The sequence below is a fragment of the Necator americanus genome, chromosome X (genome assembly GCF_031761385.1).
Source record: "Necator americanus strain Aroian chromosome X, whole genome shotgun sequence".
NCBI lineage: Eukaryota > Metazoa > Nematoda > Chromadorea > Rhabditida > Ancylostomatidae > Necator > Necator americanus.
Window position 1 is genome coordinate 28,357,049 of NC_087376.1, and position 27,362 is coordinate 28,384,410.

At 39.3% G+C, this 27,362-nt stretch overlaps 3 protein-coding genes across 8 annotated transcripts; 2 read left to right on the forward strand and 1 right to left on the reverse strand.

Annotated features, from left to right (window-relative positions):
• Nucleotides 1–1,397: 1,397 nt before the first annotated feature.
• On the reverse strand, nt 1,398–13,445 carry RB195_025771 (uncharacterized protein; the record flags this gene model as incomplete). Of its 2 annotated transcripts, none has more annotated exons than XM_064214050.1 (12): nt 1,398–1,555; nt 2,588–2,750; nt 3,284–3,386; nt 3,441–3,526; nt 3,595–3,687; nt 3,755–3,834; nt 4,006–4,117; nt 4,237–4,344; nt 5,011–5,112; nt 5,722–5,836; nt 6,867–6,963; nt 13,331–13,445. In XM_064214050.1, the coding sequence occupies 12 exons, from the start codon at nt 13,443–13,445 to the stop codon at nt 1,398–1,400; spliced, it is 1,332 nt and encodes a 443-aa protein (XP_064069930.1). The 2 variants fall into 2 exon arrangements, with proteins under 2 accessions (XP_064069930.1, XP_064069931.1); XM_064214049.1 differs by lacking the exon at nt 13,331–13,445 and adding an exon at nt 7,211–7,235.
• Nucleotides 13,446–14,221: 776 nt separating this feature from the next.
• RB195_025772 (uncharacterized protein) lies at nt 14,222–20,981 on the forward strand (the record flags this gene model as incomplete). Of its 4 annotated transcripts, XM_064214053.1 has the most annotated exons (23): nt 14,222–14,306; nt 14,367–14,434; nt 14,537–14,626; nt 14,713–14,804; nt 14,904–15,093; nt 15,203–15,296; nt 15,378–15,459; nt 15,531–15,684; nt 15,752–15,871; nt 16,320–16,431; nt 16,490–16,584; nt 16,695–16,715; nt 16,778–16,849; nt 17,663–17,749; nt 18,090–18,202; nt 18,267–18,354; nt 18,411–18,476; nt 18,542–18,622; nt 18,728–18,791; nt 19,034–19,188; nt 19,453–19,622; nt 19,715–19,838; nt 20,838–20,981. In XM_064214053.1, 23 exons carry the CDS (start codon nt 14,222–14,224, stop codon nt 20,979–20,981), a joined length of 2,367 nt encoding a protein of 788 aa, XP_064069932.1. The 4 variants fall into 4 exon arrangements, with proteins under 4 accessions (XP_064069932.1, XP_064069933.1, XP_064069934.1 ...); XM_064214052.1 differs by lacking the exon at nt 16,695–16,715; XM_064214051.1 differs by lacking the exons at nt 16,778–16,849; nt 17,663–17,749; nt 18,090–18,202; ... (6 more) ...; nt 19,715–19,838; nt 20,838–20,981 and having other exon boundaries at nt 16,695–16,763.
• A 5,277-nt stretch (nt 20,982–26,258) lies between these two features.
• Nucleotides 26,259–27,306, forward strand: RB195_025773 (uncharacterized protein; the record flags this gene model as incomplete). Of its 2 annotated transcripts, XM_064214054.1 has the most annotated exons (6): nt 26,259–26,403; nt 26,463–26,590; nt 26,656–26,798; nt 26,912–27,031; nt 27,115–27,240; nt 27,300–27,306. In XM_064214054.1, the coding sequence occupies 6 exons, from the start codon at nt 26,259–26,261 to the stop codon at nt 27,304–27,306; spliced, it is 669 nt and encodes a 222-aa protein (XP_064069935.1). The 2 variants fall into 2 exon arrangements, with proteins under 2 accessions (XP_064069935.1, XP_064069936.1); XM_064214055.1 differs by lacking the exon at nt 27,300–27,306 and having other exon boundaries at nt 27,115–27,274.
• Between the last annotated feature and the right edge of the window lie 56 nt (nt 27,307–27,362).

A 27,362-nucleotide genomic window follows, 5' to 3' on the forward strand; every position in this document is an offset into this window, starting at 1 on the left:
AAATAATCGGAGCGCGTTTCTCTTGAACACCGTATTGTGTGCTTTTTCAGAAGAAGTGGAACTGATTAGGATTCCGCATTACAATGATTAAAAAAATATCAAGGACGATAATGGTGGAAGCCAGACGAGAGCTTGCTTTTCGGTTTCGAATCACATAGAATAGATTATCGTCGCTACTGGAAGTAGCACCGCCTATGTTTGACAGTAACATTCGATAAGCCGATCATTTACTGTCACAACACGATAACCAAAAAAGTGGTAAAGTAGACCATTAAAGGTAGAATTCTTGTAAACGTAAGTATTTTGTCTCCAGACAGAAAGTATGATCAATACAGCAGGAGGATTATCAAAGAACATCTCGAAAGATTGTCCTTAATACCACTTTCAAGGTCAGTTACAGAAAATGAAGAAATCGTGATTTCATGAGAGACCACAGTAAATTTAGAGACGTTAGGATTGTTAACATGTTTTCAGCGTATGCGTCCTACCGTTTAAACCGGTATATGTTTAAACCGAGCTTGTCCGCATTAGACATTCTCCTCAACCCATATTTATTTACCTATTCCGTTACACTCAAATATATACGGGGATCATTAAAGAAGGGACAATAAATCACGGAAGAACTTCAAAACGTTGTCTGCCACCAACAGCTCTGGAACTACGGCTACGCAACAAAATCCAAGCAGCAGTAAACATTACTGGAGAACAAAGGTAATGTTAGAGGACGAGAGATCAGCTTTAAAGAAATAAGAATGATAAAACACTGTGAGTGAATTAAGTATATCCTTGGCGGTATGGAAGATTTCTACGAACATATCCACGAACAAAAATGTGTTGATGTTTACACAAGGTGGAGATTTTATTTGATTGAGTACCACAAATCATGGTACTGAGAGGTTCAAGTAAGTCAATGAGCATGACATGCTGCAGCCTACAAAGATATACGAAAGGAGATCCTAAAAATGAGAGCATTATTGTTCTATTTTATTTTAGCACAATATAATAAATGTGTTAAATTTTCCATTCTGAAGATATTCAAGCAAAACTCCTAGTACTAGCTTCCCTTCAGATCGGTTTTTAAAGAAGTTTCTGCAGGAAAACATAGCATAGATGGAAATAATAGTTCTACTTCTGAACTCAACGCATTCAAAACGTGTAGCGTTCGGATAAAATGTACATTATAAGACTGTCTGGTGAACCGGACGCACCGTTACCAGATTTCTAAAGAAATGGATGCATCAGAGCATTTCTCCTTTTTCAACGAAAGTGCTGATATATGCAGCGGTATGGAGGTAAACGATAGAAAGTATAACAACACAAAAATAATAAAATTTCATTATATAGAACATCTTAAATATGTCTGTAGTCATTTTTAACAATAAAATACATCCTACAACTCATAAAAATGCTACAGCAAAATTCACTTTAGCCGAAAACATTTTGCTACGATTACAAACTCGGAGAATCACTTGCGAATCACATTTAAGGTCAACGATCTCTTCTTCCGATAATTTTGGCGTCATCATCTTAAACCTCGGAGTCAAATCCATCTCGTCTGGAAAAGAAGAATGTGTAACCTTTGTCCACATTTGTAGGTTGTGGAGTGTATTTGCAGAATTTATAGTTGTGCATTTTAATAGACCTCTGAGTTCACGCGGGTCGCGCCGCGCCCTACTGCCGTCATTACTTCTCAACGTCAAGGCACCATTATGCTTTCTAGAGGTTTCTAGAGATTCACCTGTTCTCATCACTCATCTCACTCCTCAATCCCCCTCCCCCCCCCCATTTCCCGCTCCTGTTTCTACCGTGGAGCCTCATGATGTTATCAGATCCTCCTGAAGGATCCCAGAAAATCCGAGATCACTACCAAGAAAGGGCCTTTGAGTTTCGCACGTTTACTTCCAGCAATCATTTCTTAGCGTGTATCTCTTTTTATCGCATGACTTGGTAAGCATCCTGATGAACGCCCGATACTCCCAATAGTCGTGTTTTATTATGCATCCGTTCTTAAACGTGTAGTAATGACGCGATATTACGTTCAAAAGAAAAGAGGATTCTGGGATAGGCAGACTCCAGAAGAGATAGAATAGGCACATACAAGCTTCGAATCCACCGGAGCATATTGGTTTTCCTTGCATTCTGCTAAGGTGCACAGTTAAAGGTAGCATATCACGAATTTAAAGTGGTGCGAAAATCACAGCGAAAGTCTGGAGTTCGGACTGTGGATTGCGGATACCGGCGTGGATCCGCTCATCCTCTCCTGATGGAGTAAAAACGATTTGGAAGACGCCGTTTCTGAGGACGATTACATTTGCAAAGCGTCACCTTTGCACACGTGCCACATGCAAGTGCGAGCGGTCGAAGATCAATTATGTCTTTTCACCACCGTCTTTAAATGAAATCCATGAATAGGCTGCTGATGTACATAGATGCGCGTACTAATGTGCCTTGTAAGAACTGAAGCGGTTTCCATACCGTTTTTTTACAACTACAACCTCAACTCTGGGCTTTCGCTGTGAGCGCGAAAAAATTGTGATACGCCCGCCTGTAAATGAATTAAATCTAAACAAATTAATAGGAAAATAACCTTGCTGGAACCATATCTGAACTTCGGCATTAACTGTGTACTGATAGATCATTTTCCCTTTTCCTCCTGTGCTGAACTCTACGATCACCTCTTCGCCCGCTTTCACAGTACGGGATTCGGGCAGAGGTTCAACCCCGTGAGCCTTCCACAGAGAACCATCCTCCTAAAAAAAAAAGAAGAGAGTCGAAAAAGCCATAACCCATAATTGGGAAAAACGGTATTTGGCTTGGAGATAATGCGGGATGGTTCTATTTTTACTTTAGTTTTATTTGTTGATAACTAGTTTTGGGGTATGACTTCATCGAATTTTATTCTGCTCTTTAAACATGCTTAGACTCTTCGAACTAGCGTATCACAACGATGATTCTTGTCCCGTACTTGTAAGAAGTCAAATTTTAGAAGATGTCAAGAGGAAAGACGTTATAGCAAGGAAAATTGGAAAAAAAATTAAAAAAGAAAAAAAAATTCCGCATAAAAACCAAAGACCTATAGTTCATCTCCATATTTTCGGAGGACTGAAAAAATAGAAGAATTATATCGTAGTGAACGCAAAATGTTTTACATGAACAAGAGTTCGATTTTCTTCCCATAGATTACCGTCCGAACCATTTTATTCGTGTAAAGTCACTACGCCAAAATCTAATCTTTGAGGATCTAAAAATTTTCCTATTTAAGAAAATAAATTCTGTTTCAAACCACATAGTCGTCGTCGGTTATCTTTGCCGATTTGAAGCAACCATTATCCAGCTCGCTTGAAATGTCACATGATCCTGAGAAGGCTGGTGGAATGGCATTCATACTAAAATATTTTCAAGTAGTGTCTTTTTCTCCAAAAGCTGATTGCATAGCTAACCTGAGGTATGGCGCTAACTGATCTGGATATTTTGAGGCAAAATGGAATCTGTTGTGGACTTTCGCTGGTAAAAGAAAAGAAATCACCTATAAATGACATTTATCGACGATTGCATAACTTTAAAGTAGGAAATCGTTGAATTTTCAAATGCTACCTTCCAAGCCAAAGCCAGAAATGTTGGAGGATTCACAATAATTACATGTTTCAATAATTCTGCGTAATAGTCCAGCCAAATGTTAACCCGAGCCTAAACAACGTACTGTTTCACTTCACTGCTTCCCTATGACCACTTCTGGTTAACTCGTTTCACTCACTAGCATGAGGCAATTAATAGGACTCGTTGGGGACATGTACGGTGTGACGGCTATCCCTTTCATATCGAAGATGCAAATTCCTGAAAAAAGAACGATTTTCCGGAGGTTTTACACGACATCTTGTGTAGTTTACTAAAATAATTTAGTTTAGTTTTAAGGAAATATGTAGATGCTGTTGTCTATTTTAATGTGCTAAAACATGCGCAGCAGCAAAAATAAAGCACACTATTAGAAAAAAATTTTCGGCTTACCATGAGACTGACGTCCTGTTGCTTTTTCTCGCTCCAACACCAAATTTTGAAAATATTCACAGTAACCAAAGAAGGAACGTAGATATTCGCCAACTCTGACGACTTTCATGAACTGAAAGAAGTAAAATCGTGTGATATATTAAGTGGTTATCCGACATGTACTGTATATGGTCAACGAAAAGGCAAATATGTTTCTGTTGTGGATGCAAGCAAAAGGTGTTCAACTCAAACCTTCTTAGGATCTTCAATGCTCATTTCTACAAAGACGATTCCGTTATCCTTCTCATTGATCCACTTAGAAGTTAGTCTAGACTGTCTGACGTATCTAGCACAATTTGTCTGAAATCTTATTTCATTCATGAGAAGTGAAGGAATTGAACCAACATCAGACTTCAGATAAACCGGAAGGAAGTTAGTTAGGTTGAGCAGAGTTTGAATTCTCTAAAAACCTCAAAATAACCAGCCAAGAAGTGACGGATCTGTGAAAATAGAACAGAATTAAAAAAACCTAAATATTAGTTGTGTGTTGTAACAAATAATAAATGAATATTATATATATAATATAATATATATTTTAAGGAAATATGTAGAAGCTGTTGTTATATATATATATATATATATATATATATATATATATATATATCCTTCACTATTTCCCGAGTAGCGCCTACAAAAACGTTGACGAATTGAGGAACGATTTAAAAAATCCAAATCGTTATTCATTTTCTCGGAACTATAATTTCAAAGCATACTGTATGATTGTACTCCTGTGTCTAGGATGATTTCCGAACCCAGCTATAGAAAGATCCTGTTGAATCGGGCGAATATGACAGACCTTTTCATTGTGGCGCGGCGAAGAAGACAAGGTGTATGTAAAGCAGGAAGAGAGAAAGAGAGAGAGAGATGAAGAAAGAAAGAAATTTTGCAACATTTAGGTAAGACAATGAGGACGATAAAACACAATATTCAAATGTTTGACATCAGAACACAAGGAGAAACTCTTGCCTTGTCGTCATACAGCTTCTTCACATTTATAAAATCATCGTATCCCAGAGACTTTCTGATTCGCGAATACTCCTTGTACTTCTCTGCAGCTTTTGCAACATCCTTAAGATAATACTTCAGCCAAGTTCATTCGTCAAAGTGAATTACAAAAAAAAATTGCAAAATAAATTCGTGATTCATTTGTCTCAATGAACACTAAAAAGGTTTCGGACATTATTGAAGTAGCGTTGAATTAGCAACTATGTAAATCCTAAAGTAAAGCAAACAAAATAAGGTCTTTTAATATCGCTTAATTAAAAAAGAGCTCCACTAGAAAAAGAAAGAAAGAATAGTAAAGAAGTTTTTACTCTCCACAGGACAAACTCATCAGTCCATACTTTCTAACACCTCAGCACCTCCTGACACGTACAGCAGTGGTTTGACCAAAATAATTAGACCAACTCTTACTTCGAACCACGCTATGTCTCCTTCCCTTCTTTTTAGAAAACTAGGAAAGACATCAGTAATTTATGGTTTGAAAGCAAAATTCTGAAAGAACATTTTTAGGAATGTGGAGTGGATTTTTTTAGAATGAAAGAAAGCATCGCTCAAATGAGAATTACCAAAAACGCTTACAGTGGTTGGGACAAAAACAGTATGACCGGTGCTTTCATAAGATTTACTTCCGAACCTATTTCTTTGAAAATTTGTCAAATAAACGAAGCTACTCACTCCATCGTAGCCATTCAACCATCTTCGAATATGGAAATGTGTGTCGTGTTCTGGACAAAGAACACCTGATAATGCGGTTCGAAGGGCATTTTCGCTGTCCATAGTGGTGTGATGACTGAAGACGTCAAGACTTTGAGGAAAAATGTCTCCCTTTGTTCACAAACGCAAGAAAGAAGACAAAGATAAATGATACTGTTATTTCTCGATTGTTTTTTTTCTGTAGTGGGTAGGAACTATTTCAAATGGGCGCCGTCAGAAAATAAATGGTTCGTTGGGACTTACAAAATTCAGAACATGGCTTATCAAAATAAAGACCTTTGAAATGTAAATTCAGTAGTTAGCCAAAGAATAGCTTCAAAAATAGTTTACCAGCAAAGTCGATTTAGTCTCACTTTATGCTACTTTCCATTAGCAGAGAGAAAATCGCGCGAAACAGGCTTACATAAGCAGATTTCCGATTCGATTCAACTTATGCGGAAAAGAGGACATTTTTGCGCTAAAAGAGGAGAAAAAACAAATTCTAACCATGAAACAGTGTATAATTGTACAGAAAAATACGATGAAGATGAAAGACTAGCATTATTTCCATCACGTCATAATCCCTTGAGAGACAGAGTGAGCGCTTGATTACTCAAAATCGAAGAAACCTGCGTGCCTGGCTAATGCAAATTTATAAAGGAAATTCTCCTGAGAATAAATACTTTTGGCAGGATCAGATCCGGTTAGAAGATTAAGAGATGCCATAATTTAAGGGCTGCTCCATGTTGCTTCTTGAAAACATCAGTACCTTTTTATAGTAAGGAAGAGGAAAGCGGCATACAGAGAGAGCGAGTGGAACAGATTCAGAGAGATCGGCTGGTATTGGTGCAAACCAGCTGGTGACAGCGAAAGCATGCGAAGAGTGGATGAAAACGAAAATTATGTCACTGAAGGTAGAACCAGACGAGTTCTAGATCGAGCTGAATGGCTGAACGAATTGAAATCAGGATATCTGAGTAGAGAGGCGAATAGACTGGAAAATTGCAACAGTTTGTCCAGAATGTATTGAAGTTTACACGATAAAGGTGAATCGTACGGAAGTGGGGGCACAAGACGATCTCAAGCCCATCTTCATTTCTTAAATCGGCGAAATAACGAGGGCGAACTCTGGTTTCGCAGGTGACGGGTCAAAGCGACTAAGCTCGTCTTTTCGAAGACCGGCCAAAGCACGTTCAGAATCGTCGCAAATGTTGCGATCGTCACCTGAATAAATTTGCGACCATTGTGAAGGCGAAAAATCCTTCGAACAACAGAGAATGTTGATGTCTTCCCGGGCACTAAATCAGTTCAGGCGAAGTGGAAAAGCAAGTGTTGATCAATGCGAAGGGAGAAGAAGGTTAGCTATGCACAGTCAATGACCGACAGGGCAAAATACAGTCGCTGGAAGGGAGGCAAAATATCATTGTTTTTCTTTTGTCATATGTCACAAGATGCTTTGATGAGGTTGTACCTAGCAGAGCTTGTGTCCTTAGCATAAACTTAAACGAAGTGATTTATCTGGAGAAAAGAACAAGTTTTGCGATCTAAGCGACCTTTCGCAGATCAGGTTTTTTGATTGCACTTGTGAGAACCTGGTATAAACATCTATGACTCTTTTTTTTTCTAATAAAATAGCACGGTGAAAGTCCTTTGCTGTTGATGTTGATGCTGTTTATATCAAGGAGAGGAAGTGAAACGGTTTGCTACGCACAACATTTCTGATGTTTTTTCTCAACTGCAACCAACTCAGGTCTCAAGTCTACTCACATTTTCTCAAGAAAGCTATTTTGTCCCGTTTAAGATTCAGCTGTTCTCAAACCTAATCTCTTAGGAATGCACTCTAATTTTATAATTTAATTTATAATTATCGAAACAATTGCAACATTATACAAGTCCTTTCTTCTTGAAACATCGACATTGTGAACTGGATTCATGTTTTCTTGTTGTGCCAAGGAGGTTCTGGTGAAGTTTTATTAGTGATGCAACGTTTCGGCAGCCTCAGACAACCAAAGGCTTGGAACTGGTTCGAAGATTTTGATGCTATCCATATGCCATTCTCTTTGCTGATCCTCGATATCATTCTAAGTACATCACGTAAAAATTTCGAACAGTAAAAGATGTTGACCAGTCTCACCGTCTCGCGGGACTGGAGAACAGCCGCATTCTTACACATTCTCACCCTAGGCGAATGAAATCTGCACACTATGCGCTGTCCTTGAGTAGTGGTGTTTGGATGGTGTTAAAGAATTACATGTGGGGCCGTCTCACAACTCACGGTGTGTTGTTGGATGGCATGAAGTCGTTACTGAATGAAAATCATACATTTTTGTTCTTCATTGATGGGTTCCTAACGGAAATTCTGCATGCTTCTAGTGCTTTCCAGCCGATATTTCTTGTCGTGCCCTTCATTTCAATCTCATTTCCATCATGTTTCTCATTCTTGTGCCTCCCTAATGGTGTCATCGAACTTCCACGCCTTTTATTAGTTGAATGTTCTTTGATACGCAAGCTCAACATCCTTCCAGTTTCTCCAATATAAATGGCATTGCACCCTAGGAACTCAATCTGATAGATGACTACGATCTTTGTTCTCTAATCAGACGACCGGTGTCATCTACCAGACAGAATCCCTGACGTGCAATGTCATTCATTTCGGGGAAACTGGAAGGATGCTGAGTTTGCGTATCAAGAATTTTCAACTGGTAAAAGGCATGGAACTTCGATAACAACATTTAAAAAGCACAAGAAAGAGAAACACGATGGAAATGAGGTAGGAGTAAAATGAGCGATATTAGCCCGCCACAAGGAAATATCTGATATACCTTTGATAAAGACGATGTCGAAACGTCAGTCCAATAACAAAGTTCCACCAAAATCACGTTGGCATAACAAGAAAGCATAAATCCAGTTGTAACATTACTAAATACCTACAGCATAAAACTGTTAGGAAATTCAGGATCAAAAAGCGATAATACGCAACAAACTAGCGAATACTACCAAGAAATTGATCATGTTCAATGTTCCGTACCGAAATTCCTAATTCGCCTCAAATGTAAGCGTTGTTCCAACCTGTATTACTTTCATTTTATTTATTTATTGAAAACACCTGCAAGTGTGCCATAAAACAAAAAAAAGATGGAACAGAGCTCACAAGAATTTCGCTCGTATTTTACACAACAAGACCTTCAGAGCCATGGCCATTCAAGGCAAAAGGGGTGGTGTGTTGGCAGGTCATTCTCCTGCTTCAGAAAGTGAGAAATCCTCACGCGGGATCCTCTTCCCAGCCAGACCCAGAACGCTACGGTAGATAAACGGATACTAGGGTTTGGGTGACCAACTTAACCTCGAACAAAGGAATCCGTCAGGGACCCTGGGCGAACGGGTGGAGGGACCTCAACCGCAAGGGCTCACCAACTTTGGTATCCTTGAACGGCTTTCCACCACCAGGAGAGAATAAGGACCAACTGTAGGGACGAATTTGAAAAGGAGCATATCAAGGCAGAATTCCAGCTACATAGCTAGTGCCATAATGAACAACAGAAAAAGAGGAACTAAAACTGTGAGCTGAAAACACATATCAACCCAATGCTTATTGTGGTCACTTCTTAGAGGAGGAACTTTCCCCACGTTTCTGAAACAATGAGATTTTAGGCCTCTCTCATACCTAGAATAGGTAAGACATTTAATTTAGATAGCCTGTTTTTGAATATCTTTGAGTTTGGACTAGACATAACTTCAGCTGGAAGTAGATTAATCCAACGCGCAACTCTGCAGAAAAAGGAGTTAAACGTAGTTGAGAAGAGTTTTCGTCTGAGTTTAGAGTAGTGTAAATTGAAGCTTCCTGTTCTCCCGCTTGTTGGTCGGAAAATCCAATACTTGCTTGTGTTTAGCTTAACTTCCATTCGTAGAATCCGAAAATCCAAAACTATATAGTTGACTACTTGTCTGTACTTCATGCTTTTTAATTTCAGCGCATTAAGTCGAATTTCATAGGAAGGAAGTGTGTCAGGGTAACTCGGATCGTGAAACCATCTATAATAAACCAGCCTAGTGAAAATTTGTTGTACTTTCTCTAATTTTTTAATATCCTTTTCCAAGAATGGACTCCAGACTGGCGTTGCGTATTCTAGATGTGGCACAACGTATGTCTTGTAAAGAAATATTGGTAAATCAGGGTCCTTAACATGCACGCTCCTCATTATTATAGAAATAGACGACGGCGCTTTTTTGGTGACGAAGACACAATGAGTGGAGAAGTCGAACGATTTATCAATTATTGGGGCGAAAGTTTGTTCATTAGGTCGATACGAAAAATACTTGATTTACACTCTTCCAACACATCGGTCTTGCACCTCAATGAAACGACCATGAAAGTACAGAATGTCAAGTGGCACTTCTGTCTTGCAAATGTCGGATCGAAATGATCTGACTCCCTCCTAAGATTCCTCAACAGTGAGAGAAAAAAATTATTATTTATCTGTAGTTGCTGTTACTGCACTTGACGTTTAGATAAAAATCTTTCAATTAAGACCTAATCAAAAATTAATAATAAATAATAAATAATTGTAATTCTGTATAAATATCTATGTGATGCTTTGAAATTTCGCCTTTTGTCTCGTTATTAATAATCAATGGTCTGAAACGAAGATGTTTGAACTTCAACCGGATATTTATGAGCTGTGTCTACTACTGACATTCTTTTTGTTAACGTCATATGAGACGTACCAAACGAAACCCTGACAATGTTTTTGAGTCTAAGATAATTCTCGAAAATATAATTTTTTGCACATTTCCTAATAGCTCCCGGAAGGAGCTTCCAGAATCAGCTTTTTTTAATTTTCTTCCTCCCTTCGAGGAGCATATGTACTCCAAAAAAACATACTTCTATAGATTTGGAGGATTTTTGGACAGGCACTTATCGATATTAAAAGCTCGTTTGCCTACTATTAGATGAGCACTGATCTACATACAAGCAGCAATACAGTCCTCGACAAAATAAATGGCATTTTTGGTTAGAAAAAAATACAAGAACCTCTTAGTTGAACATTTGCAAATTATCTAATGGTTGACCACATGCAAAACATCCTAATTGGAATCAATAGCAGCTAACAGCCTCATCTCCAGGATGTGCATTCCCTTTGATAGAAACCGATTCGAGGATTGACGTATATATATATATATATATATATATAACAAGGGAGTGGTTGAGTTGCAGTGTTGATAGTGTCATTCAAGTCATTGAACTACAGAAAATATTCATTAAGACTCTCTTGGTTTTTTTTTTCAATCCTAAATTTTTAAATACCAACTTTTTCATCTTGACTGTGACTCATTAGGGAATTTTGAAATAACATAATCAAGAGAAGAGTTCTTAGTGCTTTCACAAACCCATATACGGTGAAAACGACATGAAGCACGGTGCAGTTGCGTAAGTGGTTGGGCTCGGAACGGCGCCGTTTAGAGAGTGGTTGGAGCCAAGGTGGTACCATGTCGAACTGGATGGATGGGTGGCGGTAGCGAGGATCCTTGCACGATCCAAACCGTTGCGCTCATCCGTGCCGCTTCGAGAGCAACCGCTTACACAACTGCGCCGTGCTTCATGTCATTTTGACCCTGCTACGCTTCTATAGTCGGGTCAAAACGACATAAATCAGAAGTGTAATTGTGCTGCATTTGCGTACGCGCTCGAAACGGGGCGGTGGAGGCAACAGTTGGAGCCGAGGTGGGACCGTCGCAAGCTGCAGCGATGGGTGATGCCAGCAAAGGTTTCACCACGCTCCTAGCCTCTACGCTCCACCGAGGCACCTCGAGAGAAGCAGCGTACACAGTTGTGTACGTATTTCATGTCGTTTTAACCCTACTGTACGTTTTATTATTGTTTAAAGAAATTAAAATTAAAATTTATTAAGGAAACTCCAGCAACAAAGACTGTCACAAAACTTTGAAAAGGATAACCTTGGTACTTTGGGGGTTCATGTCGATAGTTGAGAAGTTTTATGTTCGCATGCAAGTTTCAAATCAGAATACGTACTCAACACTGGGACTGTAACAAACTTCAAAAGAACTTTTCTTCCATTAATTCGAGTTCTTAACATTGAGAAATCCTCTCCAATGCAGTGATTTTTGATCGCACCCCAGCAGATATAGGAGCAAATTTTCTTGTTTGGTTTTACATAGGTGGTCTTTATTTATAAGGAGTCTTCTTCAATTTGTGATGACAATTCTCCAACCTGGCTTCATTTGCAACGTTAATTTCCGTGCACGAAACGATTCTTATCAAGAATGAAGGAGAAGAGCAGTGGGTGAGACCTTTGAACTTTTATCGATTCATCCTTGCTAATTGCCCATCTTTTTCCTTTAACCGTCTGATGATCTTTTTTTCTCTCAAAGACCTTAAATTTGGTAGCACAGCCAAAAGTTTCTTCACAGTTTAGTGAAATTCAGATGATCATTAAATAAGTGTCCTAGAATAAAAATAGTTATGTCTTATTACGAGAATGACTCATCTAAGCGCAAGGTACATTATCAGCCTTATCCTTTCGAGTAGAATCATATCAGTACGCTATTGTCAAGAGCAGCCTGGCACGATGTGTGCTACTGTTTGACAACCTCTGTGGAATGCAATGTCAAACACCTAACCCTCTTAAAAGCATCTTCTCTTAGCATTTAGCACCTTTTTCTTCGATATAGCTCTGTTCTGAAAACCTTTAATGCAGAATAGATGCATAAAAGTATGAGTTTTCCGTGCTTGCACTCATTTCCTTCCAAATACTTCACAGGGCTTCACGTATCACATCCGTTTTCTTCTTCTCATTTTAAAGAAGAAACTAAAATAAGGTGTTTAAATTTCAGAAAAATTTTAAATTATAGAAGCTACCTGACATAGTATTAAATATATGATATTTTCACTGCACAACCTTTTGCAAAGAAAATCTGAACTGCCGGACGACTGTAGTTAGGAATTCATTGATGCAAGTGATTAAGAAAAAAACGTATGAACCTTTTATAGGAACATTTCTTGGCTTTCTTCTTTTTTTTCTTTCGAATTTAAAACTTCATATGAGCATTCACTCTGCCACAACTAACATATACGCTTTTGTTTTAATTAAATCAAAATTCTAAAGATTTCTTAGTAGTAATCACTGACAACTTACTTACCGGTGAAAATGTAGTTGGGGGAAGGCTTACTTTTTTCTCTTAGCAACTTTGGCTTACATGTCATACATCCTCTTATACTATTGCTTAAGTCTTAGGGCCCCGATCGATTTACCTATTTTCTTCGAGAAATTAGAGCGCCACTAAGTTCCCCCATCCCCGCAAGCACATTTTACTACCCCTACCTTCAGTAGGAGAATTGTGCGGCTGAAGTCGTGTCAAAACGTTGTGACCTAATGTTGTGATGCTGATACGGTTGGGATATAGGTGGGAAACTTGTTACAATCGGGTCAAAACGACATGAATCACGAGTGTAATTGCGGTACGTTTGCGTACGCGCTCGAAATGGCGCGCTGGAGGCAGCAGTTAGAACCGAGGTGAGACCGCCGCAAACGGCAGCGGGTGGTGCCAACAAGGATTTCACCATGATTCTAACCGCTATGCTCCACGTGCTTCGAGAGATGCATAAGTGCTTCGTGTCGTTTTGACCCTACTACAACTCCACTCATTCCTGCGGCCCGAGCAGCTCGCAACCGTGAGCTCAACCGCATCGCTTCGAGCGCAACCGCTTACGCAACTGCACCGACCTTCAGGTCGTTTTGACCCAACAGAATTTCTTTAAACACGTAATAGATGTTAGGTCAGATTTCTCCGTTCTCTCATCTCTAGATAGTTTGACTGTTTTTCCTCTCTTCAGTTGTTGCAGCTGTTCATCAGAATGGCACCACAATTTAGTTTCTTTTTTTTTTTCCTTTCGATCAGTTGTCAACGTAACTAACAGCCTAGTGACTTAAGTAACAAGGATTCATTTCACTCATATATACTGTATGCAGTAAAATACACACCCACTTTCATACCTTTCATACCGGTGTTTTTCATGTCCGTCTTTTAGAATCCGCATGTGAACAGGTTCACCTTAAAACTTGTTTTCGTGAACCACATCGCCAGGTTTACACCAGCAGAAAGAAGGAAACCAGCTCATTTCTTCGTAATTCAAACCTGGTATAGGCAAAAGATGGGTCGCTAGCAGACTTCACCACGATCGCAATGAGAAAACCACCGGCTTCTAAGGCAGGTCGATGTCCCATAGCCACCTAAAGCGCTCCAATCGATATGTTGAGGCAGAATTGCAACAGAAACTACTGTCGAGCTTTTCTCAGTTTCCCCATCGAAGTCTTGTTTGAACGGTTGTTAAGGTGTCATCGGATGATTTCATGCTATTGCTTCTTTGCTCTCGTCTACTTATTGTCGGATAGATTCTCGAAGGATATTTGTGGAATCCGACCGCTACTACCCTGTATACTCACAACTCTTAGATTGCAGGCGCATGGCCTCCTCTGCAGCAACTCCGCAATCCATTAGAACAGTTCTAAAGAACCTCAAGAACATCAAAAGGATAGCATTTGATATTGGTTAGTTCTTTTAAGAGGGTCGTATTTGTACCGCCTATAATCACAGCCGAACCTTTCCAGGACAGTCAGTCGTAAAAATTGCTTACACAGCAGCGGTCGCTAGAAAAAGGACTACACATGATAAGAAGGTCTGCTTTTTTGGCATCTTGGCATTATTTTTCAGTTAATTATTCTAGTGTTTGTAATGATTGTTAAATCATAATATCAGAGGCAGTTCATTTGTTTTACAGTTAATCCACGATGCGAAATATGCTTTACGACTTTATTGCATACAAGTGCGCCTTGATGACTTTGAGGCCGTCCTAGATTATATTGCAGAGGTTAGCTCGAAGCTTTTTTCTGTCCAAATTATTTGCTTTATGTTTATCCAGCGTTGTGTTATCGGTTAATCGTCTTTGCTTTTCAGAACGGTCACGTCGCAACCAAGAAAGCCACCTTTGCGAGCACTTCTTCGACTCACCTCGTTGAACAAATGATCATAGAAAAGCTTGGTCTTGAGTGAGTTCCTAGCTTTTTCTCAGTATGCAATAATCTGTTTCTTCCAAATCTTTTGCTTCGATATTTTCTTCAGAGATTATAAGTACTGCGTACTTTCAGACTTCATAAAGTAAAGGAAATGGACTGTCTCGTTCGTGGAACAAACTTTCTGATACGAAATATTGAAGCGGAGTCTTTCACGTACGATCATCACAACGAGAAATGTCGTTATCATTTCGAAACTATTCGCCCTTCCGTCATCTGTCCATATTTGCTCGTTAATGTTGGCACTGGAGTTTCTGTTTTTAGGGTACGCCCTCTTCGGCTCCATTTTGCTTAGTAATTGTCACCTTACCTAGCTTCATCCGATGAATGTCTTTCTATTTTCTCAAATTCTACATTTAATAGAACTGTTCTAGGTAGATAATGATTGTAAGTATGAACGAGTCGGAGGTTCCTCTTTAGGAGGCGGATGCTTCTTTGGGTTGGGAAATCTCCTCACTTCAGAATTAGGTCTGTTGTCCCATTAATCGTCCGCGGTTTCTCATGATAGCCTACTATGAGAATTTGCTGTTTCTGGACAGTTAACTTTAGATTTGGATGAAATGATGAGGATGGCCGAAGACGGTGATCACAGACAATTTGATATACTGGTCTCCGATATCTACGGTGGAAAGTAATTGACTTCCCTCCTTTTTTGTATTGCTTCCGTCGCATTCCACTCCCTTTTGCCTAATTTTACTTTAGATTTGCAAATTTGGGTCTTAGTGGTGACCTCATCGCTGGTTCTTTTGGTAAATGTGCCAAAAAGACACTTGCTGATGAATTGAAGAATTGCCCCGAATTTAAAAAGAATGTGATGCGAAGTCTTCTACTCATGATTAGCAATAGTATCGGTCAGGTTCGTTTTCGTTCGAATTCATTCATGGAATTATTGCCTTGTAAATTGCTGCTCATTCTACTTAAAGTTCGCCTTCTTGTATGCCCAGAGGGAAAAGACGAATCGAATTTACTTTAACGGATTCCTCATCCGAAACCACGCTATCATTATGCGAACTTTATCATTTGCAATCCAGTTTTGGAGCGAAGTAAGCACTATTCTTCAGTTTTACATCTTTATTAGTTTTTTCTGCTTTGAATATTTGCAATTTTCCATTACAGAAGAAAATGCTGTAAGCTAGCTTTATTATACCTTAGAATTAGGAAGTGATTACGTGTCTTGATTTGACCATACCTGGTTTTAGCTCCCATAAATCTAGTAATAAACTGCAGTAAGGTTTTGAATCTCAGAGCACTCAAGGCGCTTTAAATAGTCCCATTAGTATTTGTAATTGTTGTATGTATGGCTGCGTTCTGACGTGTTCCTAATTCTCTTTTTCCCTACTATCTTCTCAGATATCTGCTTTGCGAACGTAAAATTCTGAAAATTTTCTACAAGGATTTGTTCTTTTTCCCATAACGCTTTCCTTTACGATTTCTGCGAGCTGTCATCAAATTTCCTCAATGAAATCATGCGGCGAAAATGTGTCTGCCTAGGGTACGCAGCAGGCTCATTTCTTACGACATGAAGGTTATACTTCTGCAATCGGTGCATATCTCAGTGGGGCATCTTTAGCTAGTCACGTTGATGCAGAATTTGGAGCAGGATGTGAGTGCCGGGATATTGTTCAACTTTCCTCCCAATACTTTTATAGTTAGATTTACAGATGAAGCAGAACGGCTGTCATGGCATGAATACTACTCAGGGTGCTCTGACCTCGGAAGGTTTGTGCCTACTGCTCCTTTATCCATGGGATTTACGGTGAGTTAACTACTTTTCTAATGCTTCTTGCAAGGACTTGTTTTCGCCATAAACATTGCCTTTGCATGTTATGCATGCAGGTTGGACTGGGAAGGTGTCCACGACTTTAGGTACACGCAAATCCAAAAGGGGTCCTTCAGTCTGGACACAACTCACAAGTCGTCTCAGGTCAATGCTGAAAATTTCAATATAGGCTGGTGTACTCGAACTCGAATGTGCGGAAATTGTTCTCAGGCCGTTTCCTCTTCTAGCGGAGAATATTCAGGTATGTTACAACGTCCACATCCAATACTTAGTTTTTGAGCGTTGTTCTTTCTAGTCTGAAAGATTTTGAGTGTATCACTAAGGAGAAGTTTCTTTTCCTATTACTTCTACGAGTTTTAATTCTCTTTTTGATATTGTTCTTTCTCAGTGATATACTAGTTTGTTTAGTCCATTCAAATAATAATTAACATCTTGCTCCGAAAAAAAGATGCATCAAGAGCTAATTCACCAATCTCACCAAAGATTTTCCGCTTCGAGCCAAAGATTGAGTCTGAATAGACAGAGAATTCTCTGAGAGTCAAACGCTATTCAACCCACTCTGACTACTTTATTGGGTCTTGTCTTTCATTTGGAAGAAAAAAAGTTATCGAATCGATATTTCATTATGTCCATTCTTGCAAAAAGAACTAACTAATTTTCACTCACACAAACTTCTACCGAACAATGATGGAACCTCGAAAAAAATTTCGTTAGTGACTCCGAGGACATGTACAATGAGTTGCATCTTCTACGGGACCAAACTAATATTTAATAGAAACTAATATTTTATTTTTTTTTATTTTTTCAGTTTGCATTTTTCCTCTTCTTGTTTCATAATTTATGGGGAAGCAGTATCTTATTTTTTTTCTCACTACTGTATTCTTTTCCGTTTTGGACTTGTCAATTTTCATCATTTTACACAATTTCCATGTTGAATGATTATTGAATTATCTCCTACTTCTCCATTTGCATTTCTCAAACTGCTTCGTTTACGTAAACAAGAAGAATCTCAATTTTTATTGATTCTGGAATCCCTTATCTATGTGTTATCTAGGTGTACAAGCCTGATGTTGCGGATCTTACCTTGGATAGCGAAGCAAGGGAATTCTGGCTCCAAACTTTTGAGAAAAGTGTGGACAGCGTACGTTTTTCCTTAAAATATCATCGTCCTACATTACATGTTTATATGTTCCAAAAAGAGCTACGTGCTACTAAGAAGCTATTCTCGTAAAAAAATATGTATGTCCTGTCAGATATCAGAGACTTCTCAATGAACGATCAAGGAAAAAAAAAGATAGAAAACAACAGAAAAAAAACTCCTACTGAACGCAAGATAGTGTCGCTGCACGGATAGTAAAAAGCCTGTTACTAAGTTCTAGCGCCAGAGTCTACGAGTTGCTTGGTACTTAATTTAGACGAACTTGTGCTATACCCACATCAATTCGAAGAAACTTCTGGTACTAATCTTTCCCATTTTTTAGGTCATCAAAAAAGCCGTGGAGTCTCAGGAAAACAGCAGGACTGCTCCTCAAAGAGTTCAAGTTTTCCGAGAGAAATTCCTCAAACAGTTAATGATTATCAGGGAAAAGCCTTTGTACGTTCCATAAGCTTCTTACAGAATTTTTATTACGTCTTTTTTAAACGACCAATTTTTTAAGCGCTTATGGTAATTCTAATGTGCGAAATTTGCTCGATCTCAGGGAACAGATGCTCAACGAACAGGATTTTGATGATTCTTATCTCACTGTAAGTTGGTTGAAATCATAGCCAAGAAGATATCAGAACAATTCTCGTTGTTTAAGCAAAAAACTGTGGAGAATGCGGCAGCTTTGCAGCAATTGGCTTCATTGCTGAAGTCTATAGATGAGGTGATTTTTCTATTGTTTTCGGCTAAAGTAGATGAACAGAATAAGTGCGTTGTCTATTTTTTAAGGTAAAAGCTGATCCTGAACGTCTTTTCCGAGTGTCAAAAGGTTTACTAGCAGGCAACGTATTTGACTGGGGTGCTCAGAAGGTATTAATTAGGTGGTAACGTTGGCATATCATCCCTACTAATTATTCCCTTCATGTTGCATATATATAATTTATATAATTGCCTGCTCAAGCTGTAGTCTTTTAGGTAGTTGAGATGATGGAATCTTCGGAGGGACTCTCCTTTGATGCTGCTGTTTCTTCCATTCCTGGTATGTTTAAGCATTGTTTACTCTCATAAGATTTGTTGTTCTTCTTTTGAATTAATCTTTCTACGGGAGTTTTTTTCTTTGCGTTGCGCTTATATTTGAAGTTATCTTGCTGTTTTCCGTGCAACTTGTTCTTTTGTTATAAATACTCTTGGCCTTTAATCTTACAGAGATTTGATACCCAACTAAAAAGTCTCCAAAAATTTCCAAGAAGCATTTTCGATACGCTCCCCTATTTATTATAGAAAGGCCATGGCTGATCGACTCATACGATGAGTTTAAGAAGTCCCTGGATTCAAAACCATACCATTGCGCTGCCATATTCGTCGATAATAGCGGAGCAGATTTTGTCCTGGGTGTGATCCCGTTTGCGAGAGAGCTGATAAAACGAGGAACTAAGGTGGGTTGTGTGTTGGAGTTATTCTCTGGATACTTTTTTCTGACTCTGAGAACATTCACTGCTCCAAAAGCAATGCTAAGTATATAACTGACATCACTCCAAAATCGGGCTAGAGTGATTGGGGTGCGCCTTCTGTCGCGGTCTTCTCACAGAAATCTCGCTTTGAGGAGTGTTGACCTCTTCCCTGAGCCGGCGAAGGTTCTGGCACGATGTTGAGTGGTCGCTTGCACTGTGTTGTTTTCCTCCATAGATGATCCTTTTTAGGTTATAATTGTTTCGAACCTCTCACCAGCACTTAATGACCTGACATATAAAGAAATGATGACAATGGTTCCGATTCTACGACAGACCGACCTTTTTCTTCGGAATGCAATTGACAGTGGAAGACTAATGTTTGAGCATAGTGGACAAGGATCCCCATGTTTGGATTTCAGGTGAAATTCAATTTCAACCACTTGTGGAACTGAGCTCTCTCTTAGTTCCTTTTCATACGCATGAACGTTTTCCATATTTGATCCTTTTCCAGGAGAGTACATTCTATATTGAATCGTCGAGTTCTGGAAGAGCAGGTAGATCTTGTTGTGATTGAAGGTATGGGACGAGCGCTGCATACAAATCTTCATGCTCACTTCGTCTGTGACTCATTGAAGGTGGAAATTCTTGCTTTTTTTCCCTAATTTTTCCTTTTTCAAATCAGCGATGTATTGTGTCATTCTGCAAAGCTAAGCATGCCACTTTAACGATTGTAGGGTTTTCCCGGCTAGAACTGGAGTCATAAGCAACCTTTCCAAATTAAACATTGCTCCCGGTCTTTTATGTGATACATGCATGTATGTTGCAGCTTTTTGTTGAAAGCAGAGAACTTCCAAATTTCAAATGGTTAAAAGTGGCGTTCACTTGGGAATTCCTAATGTTAGGTTAACTTGTTCAGTATAAAATCGATACTTTGACGTAGTTTTCAAGTATCAAGTGGAAATGAGAAAGATCTAGATATCAGTTCAGCTAATGAAGCAACTCTTTATGTCAACCCTAATAATGAAAGGCGTAGAGCGAATTCGTGTGTGGAGTTGCTTCCTCGGGTAAACAGTTCAGTTTGTTGCTCCTAATTCATCTGTTTTCTCAGATTACAACGATCGATTTTGCTACTTAAGTTAACCCCACATCGAAAATCCGTCTTAGCTGTGGGATAGTTCAGAATCTCAAACTAAGCCCACACCTTACTTAGAAATATTAAGTGTCACTTTACCATAATTTTCCACATATCATCAACGCTGGATATTAAGTGTCCAATTATCATATTATTTTCTAGGTTCAGTGATGTATACTTAGCTAACTTTAAAAAACCAGCCGTTTGTTTCTCTTTATGCGGATCTTTTTCGATTAGGAATGTGTGGAGAATTTCGAGTAAGAAATACTGTTCTTTTCGGTTTCGGAGAATTCGGTTTTTTTTTTACTATCTAACATTTTTCATTCGGCGATCTCACTCAGAGGGAACAACTCTAGTTGCTATTTCTCAAAACTTTTGAATGCCAGTAAATTAATTATGAGCAACGATTTTGAGTTTGCATTGAGTTTGAAACTTATTCTCCATCCAGATCTTGGAAGATAGACACTATATTTTTTTTCTAGTTTCAACCAATACAATTCAGGCAGCTGTCATTAAAACTCAATGGTTGGCTGATCGCATGGGAGGAGAGATTTTCTCAGTAGTTTTCAAGTTTGAACCAGGCAGAGGAAATGGCTCTACTAACTCTTCAAGAATGGTGAATCTCACTGCTTCAAAAGTGTGTTAATTTTCTCTGTACTGTCTACCATTGCTGTGATATGTGATTTTCTCATCCATAAAACCCTGTAAGTCGATACAGAGCGAGTCCATACTCTAGTCAAGTGACTTTCTTTCGTTGTACATATATCTACAAGTTCAGTTTATATATCTAACACATACATCATTTAATACTTCTGCTCCATCACCTTCTATGTACACAATGTATTGGTTTTGGAATAATTCTGCCCGTCTTTTCACGCTTAAAAACTCACGTAAAATAAAAGGTACTGGCAAAACATTAGATGCAGTTTGATAGGGAGTTTCTCACAAGAAAAGAAACTATTATAGTGATTACCAAGTTTTTTTTATTCAATTATAGCTTCTGCGACCCCGCCTTCTCGATCTAATAGAAAAAACGATGTCGGGAAGGCTACGTTTTGCCCACTTGACACTCTATTTTAATGGTATGAAAAGGAAAGAGTTTAAAAAAATGAAGTAGAATACATCTCTCGTATAGAAGGAGAAATTCTCTATTGAGTGGTGTTTAACTTTTGCCAATACTTTCTATGTACATTTCTCAAAATTGAGAAAACGGGCACGAAATATTCCTCAACACGATATTTATCCCGCAGGATTCGTTCATCTCAGTCAAACTCCATCTTACTGGTTAGAAATTTTCAGGCTACCATCTAATTTTTACTTTCTTGTGTGATACGATTCGTATGGTTTTCACTCTTAGCCCAATCAAATAACCATCGGTTTTTTCCGATCTTGTGTTCAAATCATACTTCTCCACATTTGTGTTGTCGCTCTCATGTGAAATATGATTAAATTCGTTTTTCATAAATGCTTTTAGTTAAATGAAGATAAATTAGGGTATGGAAAATAGTCGATTGAAAATTCATATGTGAGAAGTCGAAGAGAACAGCACTGTGCAATGTGAGAAGCTTTACGAGTGAACTGACTGCGAGACGGAGAGATTCATAAGAAAAGACGTTTCTAGTTACAATTGACTTAGTATCTGGATAAGTGCGAGTTTTGATCTATGGGGCAATGGGAGTTGCATGTTAATTAGTGTCAGCGGAACATTTCTATTATATGGTAGTCCGCTAAGATAATACATTATCGACAAGTTGCAAAATCATGACAGGATTCAATCGATTGGCCTTTGTGGTGACGCTGCACAATACCTTTATGACCTCCTGCGGTATAGGGCAAAGTTCGTAAGCAGGAAAAACGTAGTTGAAGTAGTGTGATTCCTTCAGTTCCATTCTTCGCAACTCATTTTAAATCAAGATTTTATCCACGACTTGATACTAAATCCTGTATTTTCATCACATCAGTTTTGTGGATTGCAAAAGTCTCACGCCCGTGCAATAAGGTCCACGTGAAGTCTGCTGTGGTTGTTCCATCTGAATCCGGTCATTTTTGTTTAACGATTTACAAGTTCCCACGGGAGTGTCATATGCTGTTTCTCGTCTCTGCTACGTTCTATCATAACTGCTGCTTTTCTCTTTTTGACGTCTTTTTTATAGCTTCTATGCAAAGCCTCACGAGCTCGATCGTGAGTTCTCTGCAACTCCTGCTGCTCCACGCTGACATATTAGCTGTGGAGTTCTCGGAAACAGGCGTCTATTATTGGGCTGAAAATTCTTCGGATTTTCCCGTACAGTCGTCAAGATGTTCTACAAACAGGTCGTTTTAGTCGTCGATGTTGACCATTGCGGTATCTTTCCAAAAACTGAATAACGAAAGAAATATCAATCGATTTAGGTCGTGGGACTTCTTTCTGAACTTTGCGGCTGCACCTCCTCTCCGTGCGAAACCAAATCTTCTTCGAAGGAAGCGATCCGATCCCGTATAGAATGTTTGAACAAAAGCGATATCAGTCAAGCAAAACTGATTACTTACGGTGATGTGGTCAATTTCATTACGGTATCTTTCACCGGATGACCCCATGTCCAGTACAGGACAATTGCAATTACGTGTTCCCTTGAGGGATTTTAGCCATCGTGATCAACTCGGAAAGCCCCTCTGTCCGTTTATTCCGTTGTGTTATTATTCCGTGTTATCGCTTTCATCAGAGCCTGGAAAATCTAAGTCATCAATGACATATCCTCTCAAGCGCCTCATTACTCTAGAGAAAGCATTCAAACGATTGGAAACTCAAATGACAACACACCGGTAAATGATATCTCATTTGCTGGTAACATTCTCTAAACCCATAGAGAAAGCCCATACTCGTGTTGGCGATTACATCGACTTTGCCATCTCCTCTACTGTCGTATGTTCCTGAAAACAGTTCTTCTCCAGTGTCACACACGGCATTAAGTGGGCAGCGTCTTCCCTTGTCTCGTTCAGTCCGATGATGTCGTACTGAATCTTCCTGACTTGCATCATCAGATCTTCAATGGATGCTTGCGATGCAAGCGCACATGCGTTGCAAGCAAATAATAGCTATCCTAGTTCTTTCCTTTTCGCCGGCCTAGGTGACTCCTCCAACCCCATCATTTGTTCGTACCACCTCTCTGTCAATTAATTGCAGCTTTTGGTCGGACCGACGTACGGATCCCCTCATCAGGGAGTTCATAACCTGGTTCAAAACCAGTCGCGAGCCTAAATGGCGCGTCCATCGGTGGCGAGTAAGGAGCTAATCGCGGATGAAAGTGTAGTCCAAATCTATATTTTATCTATAGTATGATCAGGGTAAACTCACAGGTTTTAGAGCGGAGTGGCTATGCATATTCTACCATATACAGCTCAGTATCAGTAAAAATTTGAAACAAGTGTTTCTTTTTCACTCATGTTACGGAGAAGGCTTCATAAGAGCTCACAGTGTTGAGTTAGGTCACACACATATTAGTTCTGGCTTTTTTTCTGGTAAAAAACGCATTTGTTGAGGAAAATTGGTACAAGTTATTTCAATAGAAGTATTTTGTTGGACTATTTTCTATGGGTTTCTGGTGATTTGGTCTTTCTGGTAATTCTGCAATAGCGGCGCGATAAAATGATGTCGGCTTCGAAACGATCCATTCATCGCCCATCTCCATACTTGATCAAAATTTCGTAATCGTCTGCCAACTGTAACGCTGCACCGATCTGAACAGCTGATAACCAGAGGGCGCTATGTCCGGTGAGCACGTTGAGTTTGGAAGGATATCCCATTCGAGGATAGGTTCGAATTCGCCCTAGTGCTCACCAAGCCTTTCATTCCTTCGGAGCCGACCCATTGGTACCAGACTTGTCTGGGACGATAAAAACACTCACTTGACACATCGGCTAGCCTCCGCAAGCCATTAAATAGGCCAGTTACCCGTTCGTAAGTCTCAAACGATTCTGAATTAAAGTGAACGTGGGGGCGCATCCCAAGCGGATTGATCAGCGCCAGAAACTTTATCCCATTCAAGCAGCAACACTGTTTCTTTGATAGCTGTGCAACATGTATTTTCGCAACAGTTCGTTCTTCAGTTTGATTAACTGATAATAACAGAGAACAAAAGTAAAAGTTTCATTCGGTTTTAATGTCTAGCATTACACCATTTCTTTTCTGATCCCACCAAATGCAGAGCAAAAGCTTAAAGGCATCACCCCACGAATCTGAGGTGGTGCAGATTTCAGGTGGAGTATTCGTATACGGGATGGTAGACTACGAAGAGGGGGGTGATTCCGTCCATTTCTTTCTAATTGCCGTAAAAAACGGCCCGGAAGATACGGCTTTATTCGTTTTGGCTCACCCTTTTGTACAAGAGTTTCGATTGGAGCGCGCCAGTCTTGTGCGGCGTCGCATTTTCCGGGCCGTTTTTTACGGCAATTAGGAAGAAATGGACGGAATTACCTCCCTCTCCGTAGTCTCCCATCCCGTATACGAATACTCCACCTGAAATCTGCACCACCTCAGATTCGTGGGGTGCTGCCTTTAACAGTCAGTCAATCAATAACTATACCTATTCATTTATATTTGCTACCAGTAGGTGCCACTGATCAAAATTACGTTTATCATATTATGCAATTATCTTTACAAGTCTTCATCATAGGGATCAACAACGTGCGATAGAACAACAAGAACGACTTTACTCGATTCGCTATGATAGCCTTGATCTCTGGATGTACATAGACCATTAATCAGTAACTGATGTAGAACTGTGGAACTTTTCAGCGTTACGATGACTCTGCGCCTTTGTCTTGCATCTGAAGATGCTCTTCAAAGGTGAGCTCAGAAAAAGGTTGACATTAGGCTTACGAAGAATCGGATTATAAAGGGCACCTATTGCGCCGATCCACCCCACTATCCACATTAATGATCTTGCTTTGTTATCGATTTCCCTCCAGTGAAATAAAGAAGAGTGCACTTTTCTGCATTTGGCATTATAGAATGAGAAGTCCTGATTACAACTCCTCTCGCACAATTAATTGCATTGGACGTGCGTGTATGTAGTACATGTCTGGAATATTCTAGTTTTCCCACTATTTGGCAACTAGCATTATTTCTGAGATCTTACCAATGATAATACTGAATCTTGGATGCTTTCTGAACAAAAACCAGTTCTTCTCGGAACTTCCGTTCGCTTTCTACTTTGTGTATCTATTTGTGCACTGTTATGAAGTGTCATCCTTAGGACGTGAATTCTGCGCAAACTCTTGTCTCGCAAAACGCACCCACGTAAATCTTCAAACAGATTCGCTATTACTGCCTTTTTCCACTCATCTGTTGACCGCTACATTCTTCCGGATTGTTGTGTAGCTATTGAATGAAACTTTTGTTCGACGCTCGATAAATCTAGCATGATGACAGTGTATTGATTTTTGATGAGTTGGGCAAGGTTGTCATTTATTGCTTCTGAATTTTTGGCAGCCACTTATTCCGGGAAAAACAAGCTTCTACAATTTTTTGTTTTCCTTCGTACTCATACACATAATTACATTTACCAACTACGCACACTATTTTTCCTCTTTATAGTCGTAAACAATAGAAAAATCACATTTTTCCAGTCTTGCGCCGAGATCCTGATGCCCTTGATACGTAACACATTTTTTTGTTGCCTCCAATTCCCTGACACAAACATTGTCGATAAAGTTAAAGTGCGCTTGATCGGTCTTACATATAATATACTATCAAAGAATTGATAAATATTAGTTTGAATAAATAATATTCTACGAGCTCTGAGTTTTACGGTGCACAACTGTGAGCTTCTGTCAACGACGTAGTGGTTGCTTTTTTTCTGGTTGTTCAATGCCCTCGTAGTCTCGCTTGTTTCTTGTCGCGATTGTGTGCTGATAGCGCCGTATTCCTGAATTATTCTTCGCCATGGTTCACATACGTCCGGAAGAAAAGGATTTCTATCTCGGCTGGAAATTTCTCACAAGCTTTGGACGTGTCCTGCGTTTACTTTATCCAAGATTTGAATATGCTGCTCTCCTCACCGTCACTTCCCTCATTTGTGCTGGCGGATGTAAGTTGTGTACTGAATATCATTCTCGATGTTGATTCCGGCTAAACCTGGTTCTTAAGATGAGGTCGTCAATTACAACTCTGGTAAAATCATCGGTAAATTCTACTCGGCACTTCTTTCGAGAAATGAACCCTATTTCTGGAATCTCTTCTGGAAAGCAACTTTGATTTACTTCGGACAATCATTTGTAATTCCAAGTTTCTTAATTGTCGCCAACCTTCCCGATAAAAGTGCGAATCCATGACATTTTAGCTTCTGGCCACAACATCCTTCTCTACATGGCTTTTGTATCTAGCGATAAGGAGGAATTTAGTCACAGCTCTACATCAACTGTACTACAGGAAAAGCGCTTACTTTTATCTGAACGGCATAGATAATGCCGGGATTGACAATCCGTTCGTTTTTTCTCACATTAGTTTTTAACGGGTTTCCCCAACTCTTCTTATCAGCACTTTCGACGCTCTCTCGTCTTTTTAACACTTCGGTCAGATATAAGACATATTTTTAGCGACCAACGTATAACACAAGATGCAGAGCGTATGTGTTCTACACTTGCCAAAAATATCTTTCCATACATTCTTATTTGTCCAGGTGTTATTGGATGGTACACTTACAAAACATGGGCTACGTGAGTTTTATGGTCATTCTTGTATCTTGGAGACAGCAGTCACACTAATGCATTTAGAAAAAAATCTGAATCCTTTTTTCTAGAGCTGGAGGTTTTGGCGTCGCTATTATTTACTCATACTTCATTCTTGGAGTGATTGCAAACCGAATCATTGTCTCACCCCTCACGAAGTGGACTTCCAGAGTAGAGAAAGGCGAAGGGGATTTCCGGTCTGTTTATTCTTTCCCATTCAAATATCTATAAGCTGTTGGGTTTAACTTCAATGAAGTATCTGATTAGAATTACAAAAAAAAGATCCCCCTAAATTCCTATCAGCATTCTCTCCTAAAGC